Source organism: Micropterus salmoides, unplaced genomic scaffold (genome assembly GCF_014851395.1).
Source record: "Micropterus salmoides isolate LMB-PRFRI ecotype aquatic unplaced genomic scaffold, ASM1485139v1 Ms_hic_scaffold_666, whole genome shotgun sequence".
Lineage (NCBI taxonomy): Eukaryota > Metazoa > Chordata > Actinopteri > Centrarchiformes > Centrarchidae > Micropterus > Micropterus salmoides.
Window position 1 is genome coordinate 2,865 of NW_024044422.1, and position 27,438 is coordinate 30,302.

A 27,438-nucleotide genomic window follows, 5' to 3' on the forward strand; every position below is an offset into this window, starting at 1 on the left:
GGGACGCCCCTGCTCTGTAAATAACACTGACAGAGTACTACAATCAATTACTGTCAGGTGTAGTGTCTCAAATACTTGTGCAATATAATGTAAATGTATGGTGAGAACTGTATGATGTATGTGAGTGTGAAGTCCATGTGTGTTACTGTTGTTACTGCAGCCTTATGCAGCACTGATGCCCAAGACAAATTTCCCTTATGGGGATTAAAGTTGATGTTATCTTATTTTAACCACTCACAGTCAATTCAGCACAAATGGTAAACATGGCGGAGGTTCCCACAGACTATTTAAGAATTTACGGCATTTGTAAGTTATTATAAGCATCCTAAATGAAAAAAGAGAGAGAAACCACCGTACATCTATCTTTTGTGTTTTTGTAAAATAATTCATTTAATAATTCTTTAGAAAGATTAAGAAAATGCATTGTTTCTGACATTGATCTGAAAACTTAAAATACCCCCAAAAAACATTTCAAAGAAGGTGCCAGTGGGTGAACTCACTCGGAGAGCATGGACAGGATGTGAGTGACGGCCTGCATGGCCACAGTCGGCCCTTGGCTGCTCTGCACGGCCCACACCCAGCGCTGGTGGAGGAAGTAACGGGACAGGGAGGCCAGGGTGGAGGAGGCTGTGCGGTTGGCTGCCATGTTGAGGGGGATGGCACTGTTGGAGGGCTGAGGAAAATTCTCCATGTTGAAAATGAAGGGGGTTCTGAAGTCCAGCGGCAGCTTCTCATACCTGCAAAGCATCTGCGATTAATTTCATTAAAATGTGTCCAGCTCAGCCTCCTTCCTCACAGAGGACACACTGCGGGAGCTTTGATATCTTTACACATCACAGTCAGACACACTTGAAGGCACAGCCAAGTGTAACCAATTAGATCAGTGCGGGGAAATTAAAAGACAATTGATACATTGCCAAACTACGTCAGGCTTATTGTGACTTTATGAAAGCCTGGCTTTTTATTCGGTTCCATGTTGTGCAGTCATGATGGCCTGCTATGTCTGTACTGACCTTATGAGCAGCTTCTCCAGAGGCTTATTGAGCACAACCACACAGGGTCTGTCTGACAGTGAAGGTTTGGGAGCAGGGATGGAGGGAGATTTGGAGGGTGATGGATTGCCTACAATCTTCCTCTTGGTCTTGGGGGTGGCCTCTTTGTTCTGAACACGGTGAGGGAAGCGAAGTTTGAGGATCTGCTCTCGCAGCTCATCCACAATCTGATGAGAAACACAAATGTTATGACGGGTTAACACAGAGAGAGACCCTTTTATGATTTCACTGAAACTGTACAGAGGTGGCCAGCGCCTGGCTGTGCTGACCACTGTCACCATGTTTTGATTGATCAATATGTGACCCTCCCACTGTTTGGAGGTTGTACTGCCAACCTCAGCAGGCAATTGGCTGAATTGGGAGGGTCATCAGCCGATTGCGCTCACCTGGGCCCATGGGCTATAAAATCTGGCACATGTATTCAGTACGGTCTCTCCCTTCTTGCAGGTTACATCCATGCTGTGGCATCTTCTTTGCACTTAGTTTAATAAATTATACTTGTTTTAACGGAGTGCCATGCGTGGGCTCCATCTTTGTCACATTACCTGAGCCAGTTTGTGACAACGTACCAGCAGGTTTAGAGAAAGTGAATGCCAAATGTTGATGGTAGGTGTAAGGTTAAGCTTGTTTAGATTTGCCAAGGTTCAAACTGCTGTATTTGTAACATCAATCAGCAGTGCTTTAACATGAAGTTGATAACCAAGCAATAGATTTTCAAAATGCTTCATTTGTCATTCTTTTTTTGCCATGTTACTGAGCAGAGATGAAGCAAATGTCCCGGCAAAACAAACAACCAACACAGAAGCTGATAGAGGACTGTGCATACTGGATGTTTCAAACCAAGTGGTGCTTCATCAGGCCAAAGATATGACATTATACCAGTTATACTGTTACTGACCAGTGTTTTATTGTTTACTCAAGAATGGAATCAAATGTAGTACTTTCTTGTTTTATCTCTTCATCCTGCTGATTTTATTTTTTTATATTCTTCTTACTATTTCTTAGATGTAAATATAAATAATAAAAATTATTATTATTTACAGTTAATTGTACCTGATGGTGAGTGTCAAGGTTCATTCTCAGAAACAGTAGTTTGACAAGTCGGGGTCTTCATCGGCAAAGTGCTAACAGCCTGTAGTAATATTCTATTAACACAGTATAATGCAATCCAATACATCAGCACCACAAACTAAAACATAACCCTGAGCAGGGTCTGCTGCAGAGACACTGGTTTGGACTGTTTAAATGTCCCTGACACTGTATGGAGCCCCTGTATGTATGAGTCTCAGTACCTTGTTTCTGACATGGGCTGGTGTACCAATAGGGAAGCCCAAGCGCAGCACCATGCAGGGCGTCTTGGAGATGAGACGGACCAAGTAGAAGGAGGTAGGAGGCTGGTCAGACGAACTGTGGAGACACAATTCATTTAAGCGTACTCTTCTTTTCTAGGAACTTAAATCTTCAATAACATGGATTACGCATTTAAATGAGCAAAATTCCCCTCACCTTCGACAGCGTTGCCCAACCTTTTTGGTTTCTGGCCCCTTTAAAAAAGTTATATACCTGCAACATCCTGGCCTTAACCTTACTGTGATATGGTGTGAGTTGTGAGCACTTCCACAAGAGACATTTTATTGTATTTAAAGGATTTTTTAAAAGCCTATGGCAATTAAAGTCTCTAGTATTAATAAAAAAGGATATATATAAAATAAATATACCACTTTGTGTAGCACAAACTTTTTCTTTCTTATCCATAAAATAGTTGCTTTACCCCCTCAGATTTATCCTGGGATTCCTTGGGGGGACAACAAATAGTTGTGTGGGAAACCTTTTATAGTGATGACCATGATCATTAATTAGCAACATAATCATAGTGTCAGTATATAAAAGAAACAAACATTCTTCTAGTTGTTGGTCTCGTGTGGCATTTCCACCTGCAAGTCAAAGACAGTTATCAGCGCTGTCTCACCTGTATATGAGTTTAACATACGAGTAGCCCTCCACCAGCACGAAGCTGCTCCAGTCCCTCAGCAGCGATGTGAGAGCGGAGTGGGAGATACGACACTGAATGGTGCTATAACGTCCGTTGTTCCCAGCTGTGTGCAGGTGTTTGGGGACAGGCCTGGAGGGAGAAAATTATTAATATCACAAAGCACTACAACCCAAGCACAAGAACATGAAAAATTGAGCCAAACAAATATGGCAGATTACAAGGCTAAACACTACGTAAAATATGGACCTACAGCCACAGCTGCCTTCTTTTCAAATCTTTTTCAGATATCCCTCTCACGTCTAGCTGCTATTAGTGAAACCATTACCTGTGGTCCGGGCTGGTCAAATCACATTGAAATAGCATATATTATATACATTTCTCACATGTCATGTTCAAGCACGATTGCAATGCGATGCATGTGCAGCCATCTCTGCCAGAAGTTGGTGTCCATGGAGAGGATGGGCTTCCAGTAGGAGGCAAACTGGGACTGAGAAGAGTCTTTGGATCCACTGTGCTGCAACGACAGGACCTGGAAAAAGAGATCATTCAGTTAAAGGAGGTACGCAAACAGAACCCAGGCAGAGAGGATAAATGGTTGTTGGATCCAACTTCATCACCGTTGACTGAGGAAGGTGGACAAGCAGAGTGGAATACGCAGTGACCATCGTTCATTTTAGCTTTTTGGTGTTTAAAGGATAAACCTTGTTATTCTTTCTGACTGTCAACAAATCCCATGACACCCCAAAGCTTTTAGCCTGGATTTAAAGGTATTCAAAGTTAGTGCATGTCTAATACCTTCTGTGGCTTCTCCACGTTTAGTTTGGTCACTCTGGAAACAGTTAGCTGATGACCTGAGAGGCACAGAGTGTTCACATGGTAAAAGAGAATCATTTTGGTCCTAAGCCATTGAGGGATGTATAAACAAGTAGCAGTACATAAAACTCTATTCTCTGATACACTGACAGCCAGTGTAGAGATCTGACAACTGATGTGATTTGATGTGTTCACTGTCTTGGATTTTGTTCAGCCTCTAGCAGCAGCACCGGCGGTACAAAGAATTACAGCAATTTAACCTGCTGGAAATGAAAGCATGGATAAGTTTCTCTTAGTCCTGGCTGGACATGAATCCTTGCTATGTTTTCAAGATGATACACTTTGTAATTGTCAATAGTGAATTAGAAGTTTTATTTATCGCCATTTGCATTCAGCTTTACAGCATTACCCTTTTTACTTCCTTTCTTTCCTTTTTTCATCACAGAAGTTGGCAGAAGATTATGGTGGCCTGTAGATAGTTAACAATAAAACACGAGAGGAACAACTCAGTGTGGCAGAGAGGTACTCAAAGGATGTGTATTCTCCAAGTGCTTGCACAAGGAAGCACCACTGAATAAGGCTGCAATTCCTCCTGCTTTTGTTTCACCTATAAAAAGAATTTAGAAGGGGCTGGTTCAGTAAGAACATCCACACCGCCATTTCAATCTTAACAGGTTTCTGGTAAAACACAAAATTAGGTTTAAGGTTGTTAATTCAAAATCATTTGTTTGGTAGAGACCTAACAAATCTGCTGAAAGTGTTTGTGCAGCAAAAAGCCTAAAACCTTTTGTGATCCACAAAAAACACCCCTATATTGATATTATTATTATATTCAAGGCAGTGCTATAACAATCAAGTTTACGTTTTAATAATTATCCTGAAAACAGCTTGGCAGAGAGACAAAATTCTTTCATAATTTTAATCTCTCAGCTCATCTGCACCTGGCTTCTGCTCTAAAAATGTCAATTTCACAATTCAATTCAATTCAATTCAATTTTATTTATATAGCGCCAAATCACAACAACAGTTATCTCACAGCGCTTTTCATAAAAGAGCAGGTCTAGACCGTACTCTGTGATGTTATTTAGAGAAGCCCAACAGTTCCCACCAAGAGCAGCACTAGGCGACAGAGGCAAGGAAAAACTTCCTTTTAAGAGGCAGAAACCTCGAGCAGAACCATGGCTCAGGGTGGGCGGCCATCTGCCTCGACCGGTTGGGGTGAGAGGTGAGAGGGTGAGAGAGAGAGAGAGAGAGAGAGAGAGAGAGAGAGAGAGAGAGAGAGAGAGAGAGAGAGAGAGAGAGAGAGAGAGAGAGAGAGAGAGAGAGAGAGAGAGAGAGAGAGAGAGGAGGGCAGCCTACACAATACACACAGAGGTACAGACAGCGAAGGTAATGTTGCTATAGACTGAATGAAAAATGGTACAGATATTTATAATAGTGTTAATGGTAACCATCGTAATGTTAATGATTATAATAACAATAGTAACAATAAGACTAGCAACAATAGTCGTTGTAGCAGAGGGTGTCGAGCAGGAACACGGGGGCAGCAGGTGACCCGCAGCCACAGATCCAGACTCCACAGCTCCAGAGCCAGACAACAATGTGTTCTTAATTATCTCCTCAGAAAACACTGGGCCGTTCCAAATACTCAAGCCAGTCAATTTTTTATCAACAAATGTCATGTCATCAGGTCATAACTGCTGCTAAATGCTGTTAGCTAGTTATGGGAACCGGGCTCAGCAGCCCCCCCACCACGGCCGGCCCGGGACTGAACACAAGACTGACGGAGGCCAGTTTGACGACAAGGAGACCCATACCGAGGGGATTTGTTGCCACTCTGACCAGGACTCTGATTCTGGGGATGACGATGACATGGCAGGTTCAGGAGAGGCGTGAAATGGGAGATGTAGCGACGCCGTGTAGAACCAGAATATTTTATATTTATAATATCTGTGAATTAAGGTTGTTGCTTATTTCACCACACCAGAGCCTGTGATTGTTGGAACTGTGACCGTTTGGGTGAGCTTTGGTTTTGGATGAAGTGTGTTTCATGATGAGTTAACAAGAATTCAGAAGGTGTACGGTACGTTGTTTTTTTCTGTTTGATAAGAAGAAAGAGGAATTTTTCCTTTCTTGGCATTTTTATTTTGTTTGTTTATTAGATTAAAAAAACTGGGAGCACTTGTGTAACGTAGTGAAATCGCTACTCGCACTAAGCTCCCAGCTCCCAGCTGAAGAGATGGGGGAGGCCTCAGCTGTACTATCAGACTGTCACCTCTGTGACAGTGGTATTACGACAGGGCGGGGCTAGCTGGTTAGCATGCTAACTTAAGCAGATATGTCTGCAACAGAGCTATTACTTCTTCACATTCTGTTCATCATGTTAGTTCATTTTTTTATGTTTTAAACTAACATTCTAGCCAAATCTTACACGCTGTACCTTTAAACCATTTTTGACTGGACTACACCTCACTGGTTTTTACTACAGCTATGAGAAACAAGCATCCAGACATTCAAAATCTGCCTTGAACCGATCACTGCTACACTATTTATTCATTCATCAATGTAGTTGATCCTCTTCAGACTTAGGGTTTTGCAGAGCCATGTATTCAGTGATAAAAGTCTGCTGAACCAGTTGATCCCTCTGTTGGCGACAAAGAATATAAGCAACCTCTGCAATTAATGTGTCAACGTCTTGAACCTTTTACTGTTGCCCATCCTTCCTTCCTTGTAAACCGGTCATGCCCTCTGTTCAAATGGTCTAAAAATCAATTAATATATTTCTTAAGTCATAAACCAAACTAAAGCAAACGCATAGCACAGATTTAGTTAACGTTACACTGGAGTGGTGTTGGACCACAGTACCGGAGTAGTGGAGCCGGAGGGATGTAGAACAGAGGAACTCCGTTTTTGGTGCTCTCAGGAATCATGTAGTTCTCAGGAATGGAATTAAATGACTGGAGGTGCACCAACATCTGATCAGTCTGGTTGATGCTGGAAGGACAAACAGCACATGTACGGTAGGTAAGTAACAGCAATCTCGATCAGATGTATCATCATTATTTTACACTCTAACTCATGGTGGAATCATTGTGCATTGTGTACCTCTGTAGTGTGTTCCAGAAGCGTCGGATGACGGAGGTACGGTACGGACTGGTGATGGGTTTCCTCTGGGTGCAGCTAATGTCATGCAGGATGTCATAGCTTCCTTCCATGGTCACCTCCACCCTGGTGGTTCTCTTGGTGGGGTCCAAAGGCCAGGAGGCGGCTGCCAGGTACTCGATATGCATGTTGTGTTTCCATAAAAGCACCAGCTTCACCTCCAGCTGAGTCCCACCTTAAGAAACCAGGGGTGTCATTCTCAGCCAGAATAAACCCTGCACCACCTTGTTGAGCCATTTCCTCTAGGACTTTTGAAAAGACAAAACGTTTACCTTTAGTGAGGCTGATCTCTCTGATTGTGTAGCCCTCTCTCAGTCGCACAGACACCACGCTGATTAAATGGGCATGGACTTCCTTCTCTGTGTGCTTCTTCCTCCTCATGACCAGGGCGGGGTTACCGCTGGCTGACACCAGGTGCTCATTGAACAGTTTGTGCTGGGAAACTATAACACAGTGAAGTAGTGAGTATGTACGCATATTTATTTTCATCATCATCAATACTAATAAACCTGCATTGTATCTTAGAAAACAATGTCAATGGAGTTCACAAGAAAAATAACAAAAATGCCATAAAACATAAATCTAATTTGACGATAACTTTGTCCTAAACGTATGTTTTAGAAATGCATTTAAATAACTATAAATTCCTCTATTCAGTTCATTAAACCTAGCTAGGTCATATTCACAGATTTTGAAAAACAAAACACAGAACTTGATGGTAATTAAGGGTATTATTTGAAAATGATACATATATATTTTGCTTTATAATAAATTGTATTCATTTGCGTTGTACTTTTTTCCTACTGCATTTTAGTGGGACACAGAACGCAACATTGTGTTGTGTTTGTTTACATTTCAAATTAGCTTTACAATGAAATAAGCTCATTAGTAAAACCTTTTCTGAAGAATACCCTTACAGCAACAAAAACCATTGTCATGTTTTTATAGCACATTGAACTAATTTTTAATCAAGGGGGCCTATCATCCCACAGGGCAAGTTTAGATATAGACACAGTACTACAAACAGACTTATAGTACACTGTCTCACCACAGAAGTACTCTGAGTTCATAGACTCCGGGGTCTTAAGGAAGGAGTAGGTTAAGAAGGCCTTGTGGTACACATTCATCTCCTGGTTGTTCACGTCCACTTCAGGACAGCTGGGCAGGTATGAACCAAATGTAGCTAATGAGATGAACTTCATCAGCTCTACATTGGGGATGTAGCCAAAGCTGCAGTCGTAGGAGTACGCACCACCAACCTGGAAGGGGATACACATATTTGAAAGAAGAGCAGTCAGTATGATGTTGCCGTCATTCTACGGAGTCATGGTTGTCACAGAATCCCTCTCACATTACAGTTCTTTGAGTGGAGTTCTTGAGTAGATTGAGATACACATAAGCATCCTCGTTGCGATCCTATCCTGATTTTAATCATATTCAGGATATAACGTTTTCATGGAACATGGAGCATAGAATAACCTGGTTATTCATACCCCATGACTCCTTTCTGTATCGTCCAAGTTCAAAAAGCAGTTGAGGACAAACTCACTGCCCTGATTAAAACTGGAATATTGGTGTTGCAAGTACTCCTTTAAAATAATTCCAAAGATGACTGACAGTAAAAAGATAAAGACCAAATACAAATACAGAATGCACATATACACATGAAAAAGTGTTTGCCCCCTTCCTGATTGCATGTTTGTCACACCCAAATGTTTCAGATCAAACAAATTGAAATATTAGACAATGATAACACAAAAAGCAGTTTTTAAATGAAAGTTTTTATTATTAAAGGAAAAAAATCCAAACCTTCATGGCCCCTGCATGGAAAAAGTGATTGTCCCCTATACTTAATAACTGGTTGGGCCACCTTAGCAGCAACAACTGCAATCAAGGGTTTGCGATAACTGGCAATGAGTCTTTTACAGCGCTGTGGAGGAATTTTGGCCCACTTATCTTGGCAGAATTGTTGTAATTCAGCCACATGGAGGGTTTTCAAGCCTGAACCGCTTTTTTAAGACCATTCAGGTCAGGACTTTGACTAGGCTGCTCTAAAGTCTTCATTTTGTTTTTCTTAAGCCATTCAGAGGTGGACTTGCTGGTGTGTTTTGGAGCAATGTCCTGCTGCAGAACCCAAGTGCGCTTCAGCTTGATGGCATGAACAGATGCCTGGACATTCTCTTTCAGGATTTTTGGTGGACAGCAGTATTCATGTTTCCATTTACCACAGCAAATCTTCCAAGTCCTGAAGCAGCAAAACAGCCCCAGACCATCACACTAAACTTCCTTTTCTGAAATGCTGTGTTACTTTTATGCCGGATGTAATGGAACACACACCTCCCAAAAAGGTCAGCTTTTGTCTTGTCAGTCCACAGAGTATTTTCCCAAAAGTCTTAGGGATCATCAAGATGTTTTCTGGCAAAACTGAGACGAGCATTTATGTTTTTATCTTGGAACTCTGCCTCTTTCTTATGGCGGAGTCATGAACACTGACCTTAACTGAGGCACGTGAAGCCTGCAGTTCTTCAGATGTTGTTGTGGGGGGTTTTGTGACCTCTTGGATGAGTCGTGACTGCGCTCTTGGGGTAATTTTACTTGGCCGGCCACTCCTGGGAAGGTTCACCACTGTTCCATGTTTTCGCCATTTGTGGATAATGGCCCTAACTGTGGTTCGCTGGAGTCCCAAAGCTTTAGAAATGGCTTTATAATCTTTTCCAGACTGATAAATCTCAATTACTCTGTTTCTCATTTGTTCCTGAATTTCTTTGGATCGCACACGTGTTTCAGCATGATGTCTAGCTTTTGAGGATCTTTTGGTGTACTTCACTTTGTCAGGCAGGTCCTATTTAAGGGATCTCTTGATTGAGAACAGGGGCAGAAAACAAAGATTCCAAAGATGGGATAAACCACAGTTGATTTATTTTTTAAAAGGTGGGGCACAATCACTTTTTCACAGAGGGCCATCTAGGTTTGGTTTTTTTCCTTTAATAATAAAAACCTTCAGTTAAAAACTGCATTTTGTGTTTACTTGTGTTATCTTTTTCTAATATATCAATTTGTTTGATGATCTGAAAAGGAAGTATATGAGTAACAAACAGGTCAGAGGTGCAAACATCAAGATGTTATGGTCTTTACCTGCACAAAGGAGCAGGCAATGGTTCCACTCCTGAGCTGGTTCAGCAGTGTTTCACACACAGCTACATCCGGAACACTAGTCACTCCGTCTGTGATTATAATGATACCTGGAACACACACAAGTTAAATGACTAAAACCTCTTAAAGTCACATGATGTACTTCTGACTTTACACGGTGAATAGTCAGGATGGTGGAGGTATGAAAGTCAGCAGGGTTTCAACTTCTCTCTCACTTCTCTATTTCCATCCTTCACACAACTACTTCTGTCACTCTTCCTGTGCACAACCGAGTGCAACAGCATGAATGTCTTCAAAGAGAGACTGCTTGAAAGTGTGCACTGTTATCTCCATTTGCGTGATTCATCACATCAAGACTACAAAGACATGCAAAAGACAGAAGAAGGCTATGATGGCCATTCAGAACAGGTATAATCACATTGGAAGTGGTTGGATGATATTTTATTTTATTTAAGCATACTGAGGCCTTTACATTTCAGGCCTACCACAGTCAACAATGTCTACATAGGCAAAACAGACTGACATCTTCATGCACACATATCAAAGATGCCAACCTGTTAAAGCAAACCCATGACCATATTTTTGCAATATCATAGTAAGTAGATTGATCCAAAACCTTTAAAGTTGGCTAAAGTCGTAAAAATCATTCAGATTTCTTGGCAATGTTTAACTCATTAATACAATATCAACTGTACAAACATACTCTTGCAATACTTAGCTTACGATATGGTTAATCATGATATTTAGCTTGCTAAATTATCCAGACACAGTTTAAGAGACACTGTGCTGACACTGCTTGAGGATTATTTACATCATAGCAAGAGGTTACTATCCAAAAACATATGTCTGACATAGCTACAATATTGTGTGGGGTGCCTCAAGGTTCTATTCTTGCTATATTTAATTTTCATTCATTGTCTTCCAAATGGGTGGTGCTGTGGTTAGCACTGTCGCCTCACAGCAAGAAGGTCGTGGGTTCAAACGTGAGTGGGAGTGTTTGTCTATGTGTAGCCCTGCGATGGACTGGCGACCTGTCCAGGGTGTACCCCGCCTTTCAGCCGATGTCAGCTGGGATTGGCTCCAGCCCCCCGCAACCCTGTACGCAGGATAAGCGTTTGACGATGGATGGATGTCTTCCAAATGCCTCTGACACAATATTGCCGATAGTTTTTGTTTAAAATGAATAACTAAGCTGTCACATAATGTCGAGCACTCTAATGTCATTCAAAGGTTGCAGAGAAGTTGATTATTCTTGGTTACAAGTATTGATCAGCAGGCCATTGAGTAAGTTTACTTTACATACTTGCTAGGGGAATTCATTGATTATGTATGGGTTATAAGGCAAAAATTGGTGGAGTTGCTGATCTCTCCCTTTAATAGCTAAAGATGTCGATATCGGAGACTTGCCAGACTAGACAAGAACTTTTCACCACTGATGGACAAGATGTTTTTTCAACTAACGAAGCAACAACCATCTAAAGACAATAGAATGACTCTTTGGATCAATTTAGCTGCAAAGCAAGTCAAAGAAGAGGTCAATATCCTCTTCTCTCTTCTTTCTGGGTCACACAGAGACAAACATTTTATACTGTATTGTATGAGCAAAACTCTGGTTTACTTGTTCTTTATTGGAATAAACTCTTTTGCACTGACTCTTGACCGTCTCCAGTGAAGTTTTTGACCACGCAGTTTTTGACTGAAGAAGAAAGCCAATACAGTAATATTTACTGAGTTTAATAAGTTGGTTAGGGTAGGGACCAGGCCTTCCACTGGCCCGGCCTGTCCTTATTTCCAACCCAACAGACTATATTGGGAATGTAATCACTTTGGGTGGACACTGTTTGATCCAGTAGGAGGCGGTAATGCCAACCACTATAAAACACCAACGAAGAATAAGAATTAAATATAGCCGCGAGCAGCAATGATCGGGATCCAAGGCAGTCGCGAAAAACGCAACATATGAAATTCAGAAGAGAAGAACAGACGCAGACGACTTCAGAGATTAAAGTGATGAAAGAATTTGGATAATTGTGGAAACGCATTCTGGATTTTTAAAGCATCCCCTTGAGATCAGAGAGCGTCATTATATGTACCTGACTACTGGGTGAAATGTTCGACCCACCTGCGATATTTTGGGTTTCGAAGATTTAAAGTTTAAGCTGCACAAACTCTTTTTAGCAGAGAAAAATGAGAAGAAACTGCCAGGGATCCAAATAAAAAAAGAGACCTTAGACTCACTATGATCTGAACACCCCCACTGTCAGCACGTCTGACTGGCTCACCTGGGGATTTGAACCCTGCACCTGCAGAGCTGCAGAGTAGGTGACTTACTGACTGAGCTACAGGTGAGAGGTTTCCACACACCTTCTCACAACTTGAGGTAGTGATGTCACATGTGCCAGACCCCGATAGTTTGTCAGTTTAACTTAAAACGCTTACATCTGTCAAAATGTTGGTGAGAAAATTCTGAAAAAAATCATGCATGGTGGCATTTGATCCAAAATTGAGTTAAAAACAAAAAGTTGTGCATACTGTACAAGTTACATCTGAAAACACTTGATATCGGCCATCTGGAAAACGACTGTTGAGTTTGGTAGAGTTTGAATAAAGACTTGTGGAGATATAGATGTTAATTGAATTAGTATATTCTGATAAATATAGTGACTGACTTCTGAACTGACCATAGGTTGCAGTGAGGCAAATGTCACATTTCAGTGGATGTGCTGAAAAAATTTCAGCTCTCTAGGACGTATGGATGATTATCTTAGACTTTTTTGAAGTTAGGAATGAGAAATGTCTAGAAATGTACATTTCTTGTAATAAGCCACGCCCACTTTGTGCAATCATTACCAATTATTATACATCAACTGAGTAGTGACCCGAGATCGCACAAACCGAGTTTCGTACAAATCCATCCAGTGAATTACGAGGTATAAACCTTTTGCAAGTGTAGCGCCACCTAGTGGAAGAATATCCGAGGACTGCTCAGCGAAGCTCAGGACGAGCGTCTGTACAGATGTGTCGAGTTTGGTTACATTAGCTTAAGCCAATTTTGATTTACGGGCATTTATGTAAAGTTGTACATAAATACACAAAAGTAAAAATTTAAGAAAAAAAAAAAAAACGATTCACGCATCAAAATTCTTTTGATAACTTTTGATCAGCGATGTCCGTAGATGATCCTGCTAAAGTTTCAGGTCGATTGGCGAAACCGTCTGGGACGAGTTTGCAAAAATAGGTTTCAGAGAAAAGTAACAAAAAGTTACATAATTTGACATTTTTAGAGCAGAAGACCATTGGAGCAAAGATGCAGATAAATCCAGAGATTAAAATGATTAAAGAAGTTTGACTCTAAACAAAGTCTTTTGAGATAATTGCAAAAACGCAATGTTGATTGCTGACGTATTGCGGTAAGCGTGTCGACTCATTTCCGTTTCCGGTGCTTGTGTGTTGGTACCGTGTTGTTGCTCTCGCTAAATAACAGTTACATTTGTTTGATTACAGCGGCCAACTGTTCGCTAAACACTTATTCTTTACAGTAATTTTGCCTAAGCACTCACAGTTCTTTCCATCTTTTAGTGACTGCTGTTCAATCTCATAGTTGTTCTAAAGTTTTGGTAGCTGACGCTACAGTACTTTAGCTTAGCCGTTAGCGACTTTAGCTTAGCAGCTAGCGATGGCTTCTCCTTCTCCCTCTCTCTCTCCTACTTTCTCCTGCTCGGTGTGTCAGATGTTCAGTTACTCCTCTGCCTCCTTTAGCGGTAATGGTACGTGTAATAAGTGTAGTTTATTTATAGACATGGAGGCGAGGCTCAGTGAGTTAGAAGTCCGGCTCCGCACCTGGTAGATCAGTCTTTAGCTACTGTAGCTAGCCAGTCCCCGGTAGTCGGTGCGGAACGGCCTGAGTTAGCCTCTGGTAGCCGTCCTCCGGCATCCCCTGTGCAGCCAGGAAAGGGGGGCTGGGTGACTGTCCGAAGGAGGAATAGTAAGCATTCAAAGTCCACGGGGCATCATCAACCTGTTCACGTTTCTAACAGATTTTCCCCACTCAGCGACACACCCGCTGAGAAACCAACTCTGATCATTGGCAGCTCCATTTTGAGAAACGTGAATTTAGCGAAGCCAGCGGCCATAGTTAAGTGCATCCCTGGGGCCAGAGCGGGCGACATTGAGTCTTATTTGAAACTGCTGGCTAAGGATAAACGTAAATACAGTAAGATTGTTATTCACGTCGGCGGTAATGACTCCCGGTTACGCCAATCGGAGGTCACTAAGATTAATGTTGAGTCGGTGTGTACATATGCAAAAACAATGTCGGACACCGTAGTTTTCTCTGGACCCCTGCCAAATCTGACCAGTGATGACATGTATAGCCGCATGTCGTCATTCCGCCGCTGGTTGTCGAGGTGGTGTCCAGCAAACGATGTGGGCTTTGTTGATCATTGGCAGACTTTCTGGGGAAGACCTGGTCTGATCCGGAGAGACGGCATCCATCCCACTTGGGAAGGAGCAGCTCTCATTTCTAGAAATCTGGCCAAGTTTATTAGTGGACCAAATCCATGACAACCCAGAGTTGAGACCAGGAGGCAGAGTCGCAGTCTAACACACTTCTCTGCTCCTCCATTTCAGGAGTTACTTAGTGAAAATCCTATAGTGACGGTGTCTGCCCCCGACCATCGAAATTATTTAAAAAGGTAAACAGAAGAGGAGCTGTGCATAAAAACCTCATAAAAATTAAAACCACAAGAGCAATAGTGCAAACAAATAGGAGAGTTAAATGTGGACTCTTAAACATCAGATCTCTCTCTTCTAAAGGTGTACTAGTAAATGAACTAATATCAGATTATGATATTGATTTATTTGGTCTTACTGAAACCTGGCTGGGTGATGGAGAATATGTTAGCCTAAATGAATCCACCCCTCCCAGTCATATTAATACTCACATTCCTCGAGGCACAGGCCGAGGAGGTGGAGTTGCAGCTATCTTCGACTCTAGCCTATAATCAGCTCTAAACCTAAACTAAACTATAACTCATTTGAAAGTCTTGTTCTTAGTCTTTCGCACCCAAGTTGGAAATCACTGCAACCAATTCTTTTTGTTATAGTGTACCGAGCACCTGGCCCGTATTCTGAATTCTTATCTGAATTTGCAGAGTTTTTGTCAACTTTAGTCCTTAAAACGGACAAAGTTATTATTGTAGGGGATTTTAATATTCATGTGGATGTTGAGAATGACAGCTTCAGTACTGCGTTTATCTCTCTGTTAGATTCCATCGGCTTCTCTCAGAGTGTTCATGAACCGACTCACTGTTTTAACCACACCCTTGACCTTGTTTTGGTGTATGGTATTGAAATTGAACATTTAGTGGTGTTCCCACAGAATCCCTCTTTATCCGACCACTGTTTGATAACTTTTGAGTTTGTATTGCTGAACTACTCGCCATTGGGCAAAAATTTCTATACAAGATGTCTGTCTGATAGTGCTATAGCTAAATTTAAGGATGCGATTCCATCAGCTCTAAATACATTATCTAGTCACAAAGTAACGGAGGACTCCTATGCTAATTTCAGTCCCTCCCAAATCGATCATCTTGTTGATAGTGCTGCAGGCTCGCTGCGAATGACACTCGACTCTGTAGCCCCTCTAAAAAAGAAAATACTAAAACAAAGACGGTTAGCTCCATGGTATAATACTGAAACTCGCAAATTAAAGCAAATATCACGGAAACTTGAGAGGAATTGGCGTTCCACCAAAGTGGAAAATTCTCGTTTAATTTGGCAAGATAGTCTTAAAACTTATAGGAAGGCCCTCCGTAATGCCAGAGCAGCGTACTACTCGTCATTAATAGAGGAAAATAGGAACAACCCCAGGTTTCTTTTCAGCACTGTAGCCAGGCTGACAGAGAGTCACAGCTCTATTGAGCCAAGTATTCCCATAGCTCTCAGTAGTTACGACTTCATGAGCTTCTTTAATGATAAAATTCTAGCTATTAGAGACAAAATTCACCAAGACCTGCCCTCAACTGGCACCGACTTATCTCTAACTCAGGAACCTTAGAAACAGCTGTAGAACCAGATACATGTTTAGACTGTTTTGCTTCCCTCAATCTTTACCAACTAACTTCAATAATTTCTTCATCTAAACCATCAACCTGCCTCTTAGACCCCATCCCGACTAGGCTGCTTAAAGATGTTTTACCCTTAGTCAGCACCTCTATACTAGATATGATCAATCTATCTTTATCAACAGGCTATGTACCACAGTACTTTAAAGTAGCTGTAATTAAACCTCTTCTGAAAAAGCCCAAACTTGATCCGGATGTTTTAGCAACTATAGACCTATATCTAACCTTCCATTTCTCTCTAAGGTTCTGGAGAAAGCAGTTGCTAAACAGCTGTGTGACTTTCTACAGAGCAATAGTTTATTTGAGGATTTTCAGTCAGGATTTAGAGCTCATCATAGCACAGAGACAGCACTGGTGAAAATTACTAATGACCTCCTTATTGCATCAGACAAAGGACTTGTCTCTGTACTGGTTTTATTAGATCTTAGTGCTGCATTTGATACCATTGACCATCAGATCCTATTGCAGAGACTGGAATATTTCATTGGCATTAAAGGAACCGCTCTAAGCTGGTTTAAGTCCTATTTATCAGATCGATTTCAGTTTGTACATGTTAACGATGAGTCCTCCATGCACGCCAAAGTTACTCATGGAGTTCCTCAAGGATCTGTCCTTGGACCAATCCTCTTCACTTTATATATGCTTCCTTTAGGCAATATTATCAGGAAACATTCCATAAGCTTTCATTGTTATGCAGATGATACTCAGTTATATCTATCGATCAAGCCAGATGAAACTCATCAGTTAGCTAAACTTCAAATGTGCCTTCAGGATGTTAAAACCTGGATGACCTGTAATTTTCTATGTTAAACTCAGATAAAACTGAAGTTATTGTTCTGGGGCCTAAGCACCTCCGTGACGCATTATCTAAAGATATAGTTTCCCTGGATGGCATCGCCTTGGCCTCCAGCACCACTGTGAGGAATCTTGGAGTTATCTTTGATCAGGACATGTCGTTTAAGTCCACATTAAGCAAATTTCAAGGACCGCCTTTTTTCACCTACGTAATATTGCGAAAATCAGGAACATCCTGTCTAAAAATGATGCAGAAAAACTAGTCCATGCATTTGTTACTTCTAGGCTGGATTACTGCAATTCCTTATTATCAGGCTGCTCGAAAAAGTCCATTAAGACTCTTCAGCTGATCCAGAATGCTGCAGCACGTGTTCTGACAGGAACCAGGAAAAGAGATCACATTTCTCCTGTTTTAGCTTCTTTGCATTGGCTTCCAGTAAAATCCAGAATAGAATTTAAAATCATTCTTCTTACCTACAAAGCTCTTAATGGTCAGGCACCATCTTATCTTAAAGAGCTCATAGTACCTTACTACCCCACCAGAGCACTGCGCTCCCAGAATGCAGGGTTACTTGTGGTTCCTAGAGTCTCCAAAAGTAGACTAGGAGCCAGAGCGTTCAGCTATCAAGCTCCTCTCCTGTGGAACCAGGTTCCAGTTTGGGTTCAGGAGGCAGACACCATCTCCACATTTAAGAGTAGGCTTAAGACTTTCCTCTTTGATAAAGCTTATAGTTAGGGCTGGCTCAGGTAGTCCTGAACCATCCCTTAGTTATGCTGCTATAGGCCTAGACTGCCGGGGGATTTCCCATGATGCACTGAGCTCCTCTCTCCTCTACTTTCTCTCCCTCTGTATGCAACCTTATCCCATTATTGCATGTTACTAACACAACTTCTCCCCTTTCTGGTAGTCTTGTGCTTTCTCGTCCCTCTCCTCTCTCCTCCTATCACTTCCTGCAGGTTTTCTGGCTCTGGAGCTGTGGAGTCTGGATCTGTGGCTGCGGGTCGCCTGCTGCCCCCGTGTTCCTGCTCGACACCCTCTACTGCAACGACTATTGTTGCTAGTCTTATTGTTATTATAATCATTAACATTACGATGGTTACCATTAACACTATTATAAATATCTGTACCATTTTTCATTTAGTTTATAGCAACATTACCTTCGCTGTCTGTACCTCTGTGTGTATATTGTGTAGGCTGCCTCCCTCCCTCTCTCTCTTACATCCCTCTCTCTCTCTCTCTCTCTCTCTCTCTCTCTCTCTCTCTCTCTCTCTCTCTCTCTCTCTCTCTCTCTCTCTCTCACCCCAACCGGTCGAGGCAGATGGCCGCCCACCCTGAGCCATGGTTCTGCTCGAGGTTTCTGCCTCTTAAAAGGAAGTTTTTCCTTGCCTCTGTCGCCTAGTGCTTGCTCTTGGTGGGAACTGTTGGGCTTCTGTAAATATCATCACAGAGTACGGTCTAGACCTGCTCTTTTATGAAAAGCGCTGTGAGATAACTGTTGTTGTGATTTGGCGCTATATAAATAAAATTGAATTGAATTGAATTGAATTGAATTGATTGTTATAGCACCACCATGAGGTCTATGAGGGCCATTTTTTTTGCCTGAGTAGTGGGTGGAATTTTGGTGAGTTTTCATCCAACAGTTATTGTTGCCCACTTTTAGCGTACAAAAAGAAGAAAAAAGAAGAATCAGAACAAAACCAATAGGGGAGCTGTTACATGGCGGGCCAGAACAAACCGTGTGAACTCATGTGTTCGCTTAGCTCAGTTGGTGCTGTGCGGGACTCCCGACTGGTAGGTTGTGAGATCGATTCCATCTTATTGTGGATATTTGTTTTCTCCTTTGTTAAACAAATTGAATAAAAGGACACTTTTGTACATGCTCACATAAACCATGTGCTGTAGTGTGCGCGTGTTCCGCATTCATAAACCTATGGACACTTATACTCATTTCCCTGAGAAAATTCAGGGGAATCCAATCACACGTTTACTGATGGCTTTTTCAGAGGTGTGTCAAGCAGACCAGAGACTCTTTTAAATTTCCTTCAGAACTCTTCAAAGTAAAAGCTCTTAATAAACTCAACATGAAGCATTGCTGCAAAAGATGCGCTTTTATCTTAGAGGCACAATCACTTAAGAGGAAGTGGTTATGTGAGTAACTGTTGCTGTCATGACTGAGATCTATTTCAGCACCAGCCGTTATCAATTTATGTATTTTACATTTTTCTGCTATTAAAGCAATATGAGAATTAAAACGAATACGATTTCCATCCACACCAGCGTTTTAGCTGTGTTTTGGAGTTGATCTCCGTCTACATTAACAACGCACATCTATTGGCCGTTCAGGCACGCTGGGCATGCGCGTGCCAATGTAAACATGAAGCAGATGGTCTCTTCCTAGTTACAGAAGATTTGGTGAAAGAATAAATTAATACAGACGAAGAATTAGACCAGTTTTTTTTTTGCGCGCACCAATAACGAGCTGAGACTGTTACTGAATGTGCAGAAAACACACTGGCATCACGTTTCTGCTTTGCATGACCTATAACACCCAATCAGAGAGCCGAGCGTGAGCGGCTGCGTCATCATTTCTAAAGTCTTCCGTTTTGGTCCGTCTTCACTAAAACGCCCTCCTGAGATTTGAAACGCAACGGGGTCGGCAGCGTTTCTAAACTTCTCCGTTTTAGGTTTTCGTTTTTGCCGTTGTTGTCTGGACGGGAGGTGCAAACATAGTAAAAGATCTCTGTTTTAATTCGAAAACGCAGTAGTGTGGATGGGGCCAAGGTAGTTAAACCGCTACAATGACAAACTTTTGTGGAAGCATAACGTTGACTTTGGTAGTGAAAAACAGTGAGATCTCTTTGTATTATTCAGGCATGTGATTGGCAAAGGGCAAAAAAGCAGGAAAATATACTGACTCTATTATAACATGGATGGTAAAGCAGGACCCATGACAATAACTTATTTGGTGGATGTGTTGCAGTTGGAATCAAAGACAAGTGTCTAATCCACTGCACCATCGCAACCTCTCAACAATAATTATTTTGTATTCATTTTTTACCAAACTTCAACAGCTAAATGTGCAACATGAAATAATTGAGTTTATAAATAAATAATATAAGTACTAACTTTCAAATTAGTTCAGTAGAAGTTAATAGATTATTTTTAATGAATAAGAGACAGCAGCAAAGGTTGTCGCCTGTTTAAGACCTGGTGGCTATTATAATATAACTGTTATACAAAGTTATATTATTCAGGAAACTGATCAAACACGAACGGACGAGAACGACCGCGACAGTTTCACGGGATCACGCCAGTTACACAGAAGCCATTGCCATGGTTACCTCGCAGAGCAAATCCTGTCACAACAATTCACAAGAAATTAATTTATAACGTGCCAAAACCTTTAACATAAGGACGACTTAAAAAGCAACCATTCATACAGAAAACTGCAGCCTATAGCCTACATGACTGATCAATCGACAACAACGTCAAAGTAAACAGACATAGCCTATACCGTTAACAAACAATAATCAAAACATACCCAATTTATCCGATCCTTATTGTCAACTCAGTGTTGGGCAAGTTACTCAGAAATAATAAGCATATTATTACCCACTATTTCCTCCTACTAGACAGTCTACATCTTCATTCATGTTCTGTGATTTCATTACATTTTCATTTAGATAGATCATCTACTTTGTGGAATCCAAACTTACATATTTTCAATCGTTTATCTTTGTTGACTTTTTTTCCCAATTGAACATTGCACTTTCACTAAACACTAAAAAGTGTTGACTGCTGGACATCTGGAATTAAAAAAAATGTGTTTTTTTTTTTCCCTCTCTTCTATTTCCTCTTTATTTTGTACTGGTAACCCTATCCTTTCTTCATTTCAATGTAATTCTGTTTATCTTGCCTCTTTAGGAGAGGCTTTTGTAAAGGCTTTTAGCTTTCTACCTCGTGTTTTTTCACATATGTGACTGACTTTTTTTTTTATTAAGTGTTTTAACTTTTGTGCACAAAAAATATTATGTGCAAACAAAGTAAAAATGCAGTAGCTGCCCAGTCAAAGGCCTGGTTGTTAGAGATTGGAGAGGGTATTTTGCCATTTGCCTACCTGCACTGGAGTTTGGGGGAAGCAGCTGAAGGGCCAGGATGCCCTGGCGTACCATGCTGACCAGACCCATATCAGCTGACACCATGGAAATAGCCTGCTTCCTGTGAGGCTGGTCATCCAGGAGGCCTGAATTTTGGACTGGCTCCACAGCCTAAATGGACATGAAAAATAAAGGTATTGGTTTACATCTTGACACTGAAGACTAACAAATACACAAGATTTGATGTCACAGCTTGGTGAGGTAACAAGTAAAACAAAACACATCAAAGGATAAGACAGGCATTGTGCTAAATGTTCTTAATATCAACCAATCTTATTACAAAAGTCAAACCAAAGTTGTGTTAGTCCATCTAAAAAGACTGTCTGCCTTCCCTACTCTCTCAGTGGCTCTCAGTCCCAAGCCTGCTTGTTCCTGCTGAAGACTGCAATCTTTAAAAACAGCTCACAGGGAAGGATTAATATGAAGTGTTTACATTACTTCTGATAAAAAATGTTATATTTTGTTTTAAAGAGTTTTGTTGTTTTTTATTTTACAATACTATATAAATACTGTTCATGAGCATTTGCCTGTTCGTGCTGCTGATGGAGGACTTGTGCGATGTTGCTCTCCACTGCTCTCAGCTGCTGATAGATGTGATGCAGGAACTCAGTGAGGTCTGTTTTATCAAGCTGACAGCCCTGTACCAAAACCTGCAGGGGAAATAAAGGCTGTCAGAGGACTGCAGCTGTATGAATCACATGGGAACAGGTCAGGGCTCTACGCTTACACAAGTACAGACAAACATTTATAGTTGGGTTTTTTTGCATTAATGCAGCTCTTTGTTAACATTAAACATACACACATACGCTCCTTTAACTAAAGAATTCTGAAATACAAGATGTCCTTGGGACGTAACAAATGGCAACATTCCTTTTTTTATGCTTCATTAATGCATTCTTTTCAAACAGCATAGAGGCGGCTTACAATTCGTTTTGGGGTTTGAAAGTATTTTGTCCAATCTGAATCCAGTATTCAAACCACTAAATAAGATTTCAGCGATATTATTATTTCTATATATATGCATGCCAAATGCTCACTGTAAAGCTCTGCAAATACAACATATGTCAAGTCAGTATTAGGAAACAATCAGCATTTTCCACTTAAATGTAAAGCAAAATGAGTACTATCCTAAAAAAAGGTGACACCTCGAAGTTCAGTTCAAGTCCAGTTATAATGCTTATATTCCAATAAGGAAGCATGTTGTACAGCGGGCATCTAAGAACTAGATTACAGTAACTGTAATACTCTTTAAAGAGCAACTTAACAGCCCTTGAAAATCTTGATTTTGCGCCGCTTTCTAACTTCACATTAAAGTCACTCTGGAATCCATTTTTGATCTTTCATTCCAAGGCCCCTGAGCCTTTCAGGACATTAGGATACTTTGTAAAACACCAGTAAACAAGGTATGCTACTGTTATGACCTGATGGGAAGTGAGACCAATAATTGAAGAATATGCCAAGATGGTGATGAAGACTTTAGGCTTGAAAAGGTCATCAGTTCCAGGGACTTTAAATGGCTGAGCCAGACCGGCCAGACACCTCGACAAGGCATGAAAGACCTCGTCGAAGATCATCTCTCCTGTGCTGTCATCCTGCAGAACAGAAAACAAAACATACTGAGAATTCATTTCTCTTCTCAGTCAAAGATAGGCTGACACACAATATTTAACCCTGAACAATACTGCATTATCAAGGAAGATCTCATATAAGAAAGTAAAAAAGCCAGACAAACCCAGAGAAATCTGTCATTTTATTCAGTGTAACGTTTCATTTGGTTGCCTGTCAATGGCATCGTAAGCCGTTTGCACATGTGTCATTGCTGTGGTTGTCTGCTAGAAGGTGTCATACACTAGACTAGACTATTTATCCGGTATTAAGCCACCTTTTTAAGATACCCTTCATATGTTGGTTGTTTTTAACTATGTATTTTAACCAGATGAAAAAAAGCTCAGAAAATGTCAGCGGTGTGTCAACTGTGTCCGCTGAACAGTGTCAAGGAAACACTGACTTTTAATGTGAAACTGCTTTATTCAGCTTTTTATATGAATGAATGAATGAATGAATGAATATCCAGCAAAATGCCTTACATACACATGTGAGAGTCTTGTCATTCAATGCTTGTGCACAGTCAGTATCAAACAGATGGCAGAATTCACTCTTTAACAACATTAACTGATGAAACTGATGTTTATTTTTGGTTTAACAGTTAAGCATGAGCAAGTACAGTTGTCCACATCAATTATATTTATTTATCTTGTCAGTTTAAAAAAATCCTATATATGTACCCAATGTCATCTGGCTGCTTCAGATTGGCGGTGGTTATTTCAGGAAAGCGACCTGTCCGGAGTCACTCTAACGTACAGTGACAGCAGCTCTTTGTCTTAAATGCCCCTCCTGTGCAGCTTCGCACATCGTGAACCTGTGACTCATCCTCACACATAAACAGTCACGCTGCAAAGGCAACTCTTGGCCTTCTGAGCATTGGTGTCCCCTGAGATGTTCACTGTGTATGCACCAGTAGTGAATCTCAATCTACACGCGCAAATACCAGCAGGTCTTGGTTACGTGGTCGAGCAGCAAACTATGATTCGTGTACCTTCAAACGGGAGCAGCATTCACACCCAAGACACAGAATCAACTGGGAGAACTAGTTTTAAAGGTTTATTATGGTTATTCTGTAAATATTAGAAAAACAAAAATAAATATTTTCACCATAAGCAAATAACTGAAACTGTGATTAATAGAAGTCTTTACATCGGCTTCCCGTCAGCTTCGGAATTCATTTTAAGGTTCTTGTTTCACATATAGAGCTGTGCATGGTCCGACGCCTGGGTACATCTCTGACCTGCTCCATCCTTATATCAGCAGTAGGTGTTCTGACCTGTACTGGTCGGTCCTCGCGCTCGACAGATAACAAAAGGTGACCGTATCTTTGAAGTGGAACTGTGGAACTTCCTATAGGACTCTTATTCAGACTGGCCTTTGTCTCACCTCATGATGTCTAATTTGATCAAACTTGTTTTTAAAGCCTGTAGTTGCTTATATTTTATTTGTTACGTTTACTATTTTATGGTCTATTTTTAATAAACTTACTCTTGTGAAGCACTTTGACTTTGCTCTGTAAGAGGTGCTATACTAAATAAACGTTACTTACTGAATGTGTTTCTTCATTTCAATCTCATTTGTGTCAACTGCATTCATTCAGGAAACAAGTTACCAACCATTAAGCTAATGACACACGGAGCAACTTTTAGAGTGATGGTGCTGGACAATGTTGCCATCAATGGTAATGAGTAAAGATTACTACCCTTCTCCCACCACCCCGCCCCCGCTATCTTCAAAATATAGTCTGACTTGCCACCGGCAAGATTGCACAGCAACATTGCTCAAGAAGTTGCTCCCGTGTATCATCAGCTTCAGACTTTAAGTCTTACCACAATCCCTGTGGAAGGGCTGAGGTCCAGCTCAATGATGAAGCGGTACTCCGGGCAAGGAAGGCGGCCCGAGTGGACGGCATCAGCATACAAGTGTATGTGGTGGGGGAAATCTGGCTGCCATCCTTTAGGTAAGCAGCTCAGCAAGTGTAACTCATTCCCTGAGTTCTGCTGCAAATGAAGTGAGAGCCAAACATGACATCAGTGACCTATCACTCAAAACTGTGGTTCAGGAATTTCTCAATTTATTAAACAAACATGTTCATTTATTATATACATATACACTCACCGGCCACTTCATAAGCTGCACCTGTTCAATTGCTTGTTAACACAAATAGCTAATCAGCCAATCACATGGCAGCAACTCAATGCATTTAGGCATGTAGACGTGGTCAAGACAATTTGCTGTAGTTAAAAGTGAGCATCAGAATGGGGAAGAAAGGGGATTTAAGTGACTTTGAACATGGTTGCTGGTGTCAGATGGGCTGGTCTGAGTATTTTCACACACAGCCATCTCTAAGGTTTACAGAGAATGGTCCGAAAGATTAAATATCACAAATAACATTTTCAAGTGGCCTTTTATTGTGGCCCGCCTAAGGCACCAATTCCAAAAAATGTCGTAGTCACTATACAAACACATGGAAAATAGGGCCCAGGTTGAAAAATACCCTCTCTTGCAGAGGTTCATTCACTGCTTATCTGGTATACAGTGGTCCTCAGTCTCAATCATTAATTGTTCATTGCTGTTTTCATAGCATTAATTGTTGCATTTATTAAATCATGTGTGTGTTAGCTGTGTAATAAGTAGTTTCATATATAAAGAAGTTGATTTTGTTGTTTGTTTTTAATGAAGTCAGTCTTTACGAGTCAAGGGCTCAATTCATTAATTGGAAATGTTCTTTTCCCTTTTCTAAGGATGGTACCCCAGGGTGAATTTAATGCATGTTAAATTCTATTATTTCTGATGGCCGAACTTGAGTGCAATCACTCTACTTCATTTTTTTTTTTTAACCAATTAACGTGTTTACAGTGCATGTTTTTGATGCCCCTTAAGGCATTTACGCTACAACCTTAATGTTATCTCTCATTGCATGTAATATGCATTATATGCAATGAGAGAATTTGAGGATTACACACAAAAAGAACTATATTCTAATGTATATACTTTAGTGTTTCAGTTGTAGCCAAATAGCCACTTGTCGATCCTGTGGCCGCTGGGTCACCATGAGGACAGGAAAAGGACATGACAGGCATGATCAACTCACCAGCTCAGGCTTTGAGGCTGGCCAGATGACTTGGTTAAGTTTCCCCAGGAACCAGGCCAGACGCACATTCCTAGAGATCCGATACTCCTCCTTCATCAGCAGATAGATCTGATCAGCCTCCTCCACCTTATGAGGAGAAACATGCAGTACATGAAAGTGCAATGTTCAGAGTTTTGAGCACTACAATACTAACTTACTTTGCTTACTTGTGTGAGTTGCCAAGTTTGTTGATAACGCTACTATATGATATACTTGCATACAAGTTTTTAGCACAAAATTCCATTTAAAAATCAGGCAGTTTAAAATCTATCAAATTCCATCGCTTGCAAAATGTATCAGCAGCACAATATGATTTAAGAATAGTAACTCAGTATGGCTAAGTTACCCACAATCCATCTTCTTCAATCACATGTAAATTATCTTCCTGCTGGCTATAAGTGTACCACTTGATGTTAATATTTTATAACTTGCAACGCATCTTTACTTGTTACTTGTACGCCGTTCACCAAAAGAAAGAATTAATTTACAAAACGTCAAATAGAATGGAATAACTAAAATGCATGTATACCGTTGATCGAGGCAATACTAAATTTCTTTCTAACTTCAGCTAATTTGGTGCTGGGTGAAAACTGCATTTACCAAGGCACTGCACGGTCGTTCATGTGCATTCATTTAAGCACTAACTTATGCCGACACGCCAGAGACTAACTTTAATATAACGTTAGCTACAGACATAACGTGGCTCGTGACAACTTGCAACCAGGCTGTTATTGCTAACTTAGCTGCTGAGCTAACGCGCGGCTAACACACGTCCATTCGTCCAGAGGAGTCTACATCCACAGCTCTATTTGGTGCCGACTGTTTTTATGTATCACTTTACACTGGACTTTATAGGGCTCTGGCTGTAGGACAAACAACCAAATGGGAAATGTGCATTTCTTCCGAACCACTCCATGCCCTGCGCTTCTTCCTGCAGAATAAAGCTGTGTTACCTCATTGTCCTGTCTCTCTGCCATGCCGTGTGTAGCATAGGGACTGCAGGGGTGTTAGAGCCTCGGCTGACGAATATTCACTTTGGTATGTGCAAAGTAATATGTCTGGATACTTGTTTATCATCTGCAGTGTCTGTTGATCAGATGTTCGTAGTGCAGTGTCAGCTCGCCCAGGGTGTTAACGCACACATTTTCCGGTCAAATCTTACAAAATAAAAGGTGTTAGGCTAACATGGAAACGTGCATATTTGTGTCTTCGGGTAATGCAATCCAAAATGTAATTTCTATAGCACACATGTGGTAAATATAAGAAATTACATCAGCCGTTTCATAACAATCAACTACCAATAAATATTATATCTTTTATATATTTTTATTTTTCATATGTTTTAAAATGGTTTGATAAGATGATAAGAAGACATTTAAACATGTCACAGTAGAATAAGAACAGGTGTCATTGACAAAATGAATTGCATTTAGCGGCTTTAGTTTCAGG

At 40.9% G+C, this 27,438-nt stretch overlaps 1 protein-coding gene across 1 annotated transcript; it reads right to left on the bottom strand.

Moving 5' to 3' along the window:
* Nucleotides 1-2,344: 2,344 nt before the first annotated feature.
* Nucleotides 2,345-27,118, bottom strand: LOC119891029 (KICSTOR complex protein SZT2-like). The gene is made up of 14 exons (XM_038702377.1): nt 26,943-27,118; nt 25,951-26,076; nt 24,686-24,856; nt 22,673-22,843; nt 21,779-21,901; nt 21,212-21,362; nt 10,156-10,262; nt 8,069-8,279; nt 7,293-7,463; nt 6,964-7,195; nt 6,724-6,852; nt 3,429-3,574; nt 3,022-3,174; nt 2,345-2,459 (listed from the first exon to the last, which is right to left on the bottom strand). Exons 1-13 carry the CDS (start codon nt 26,964-26,966, stop codon nt 3,080-3,082), a joined length of 1,857 nt encoding a protein of 618 aa, XP_038558305.1. The 5' UTR covers nt 26,967-27,118; the 3' UTR covers nt 2,345-2,459; nt 3,022-3,079.
* Nucleotides 27,119-27,438: the final 320 nt, after the last annotated feature.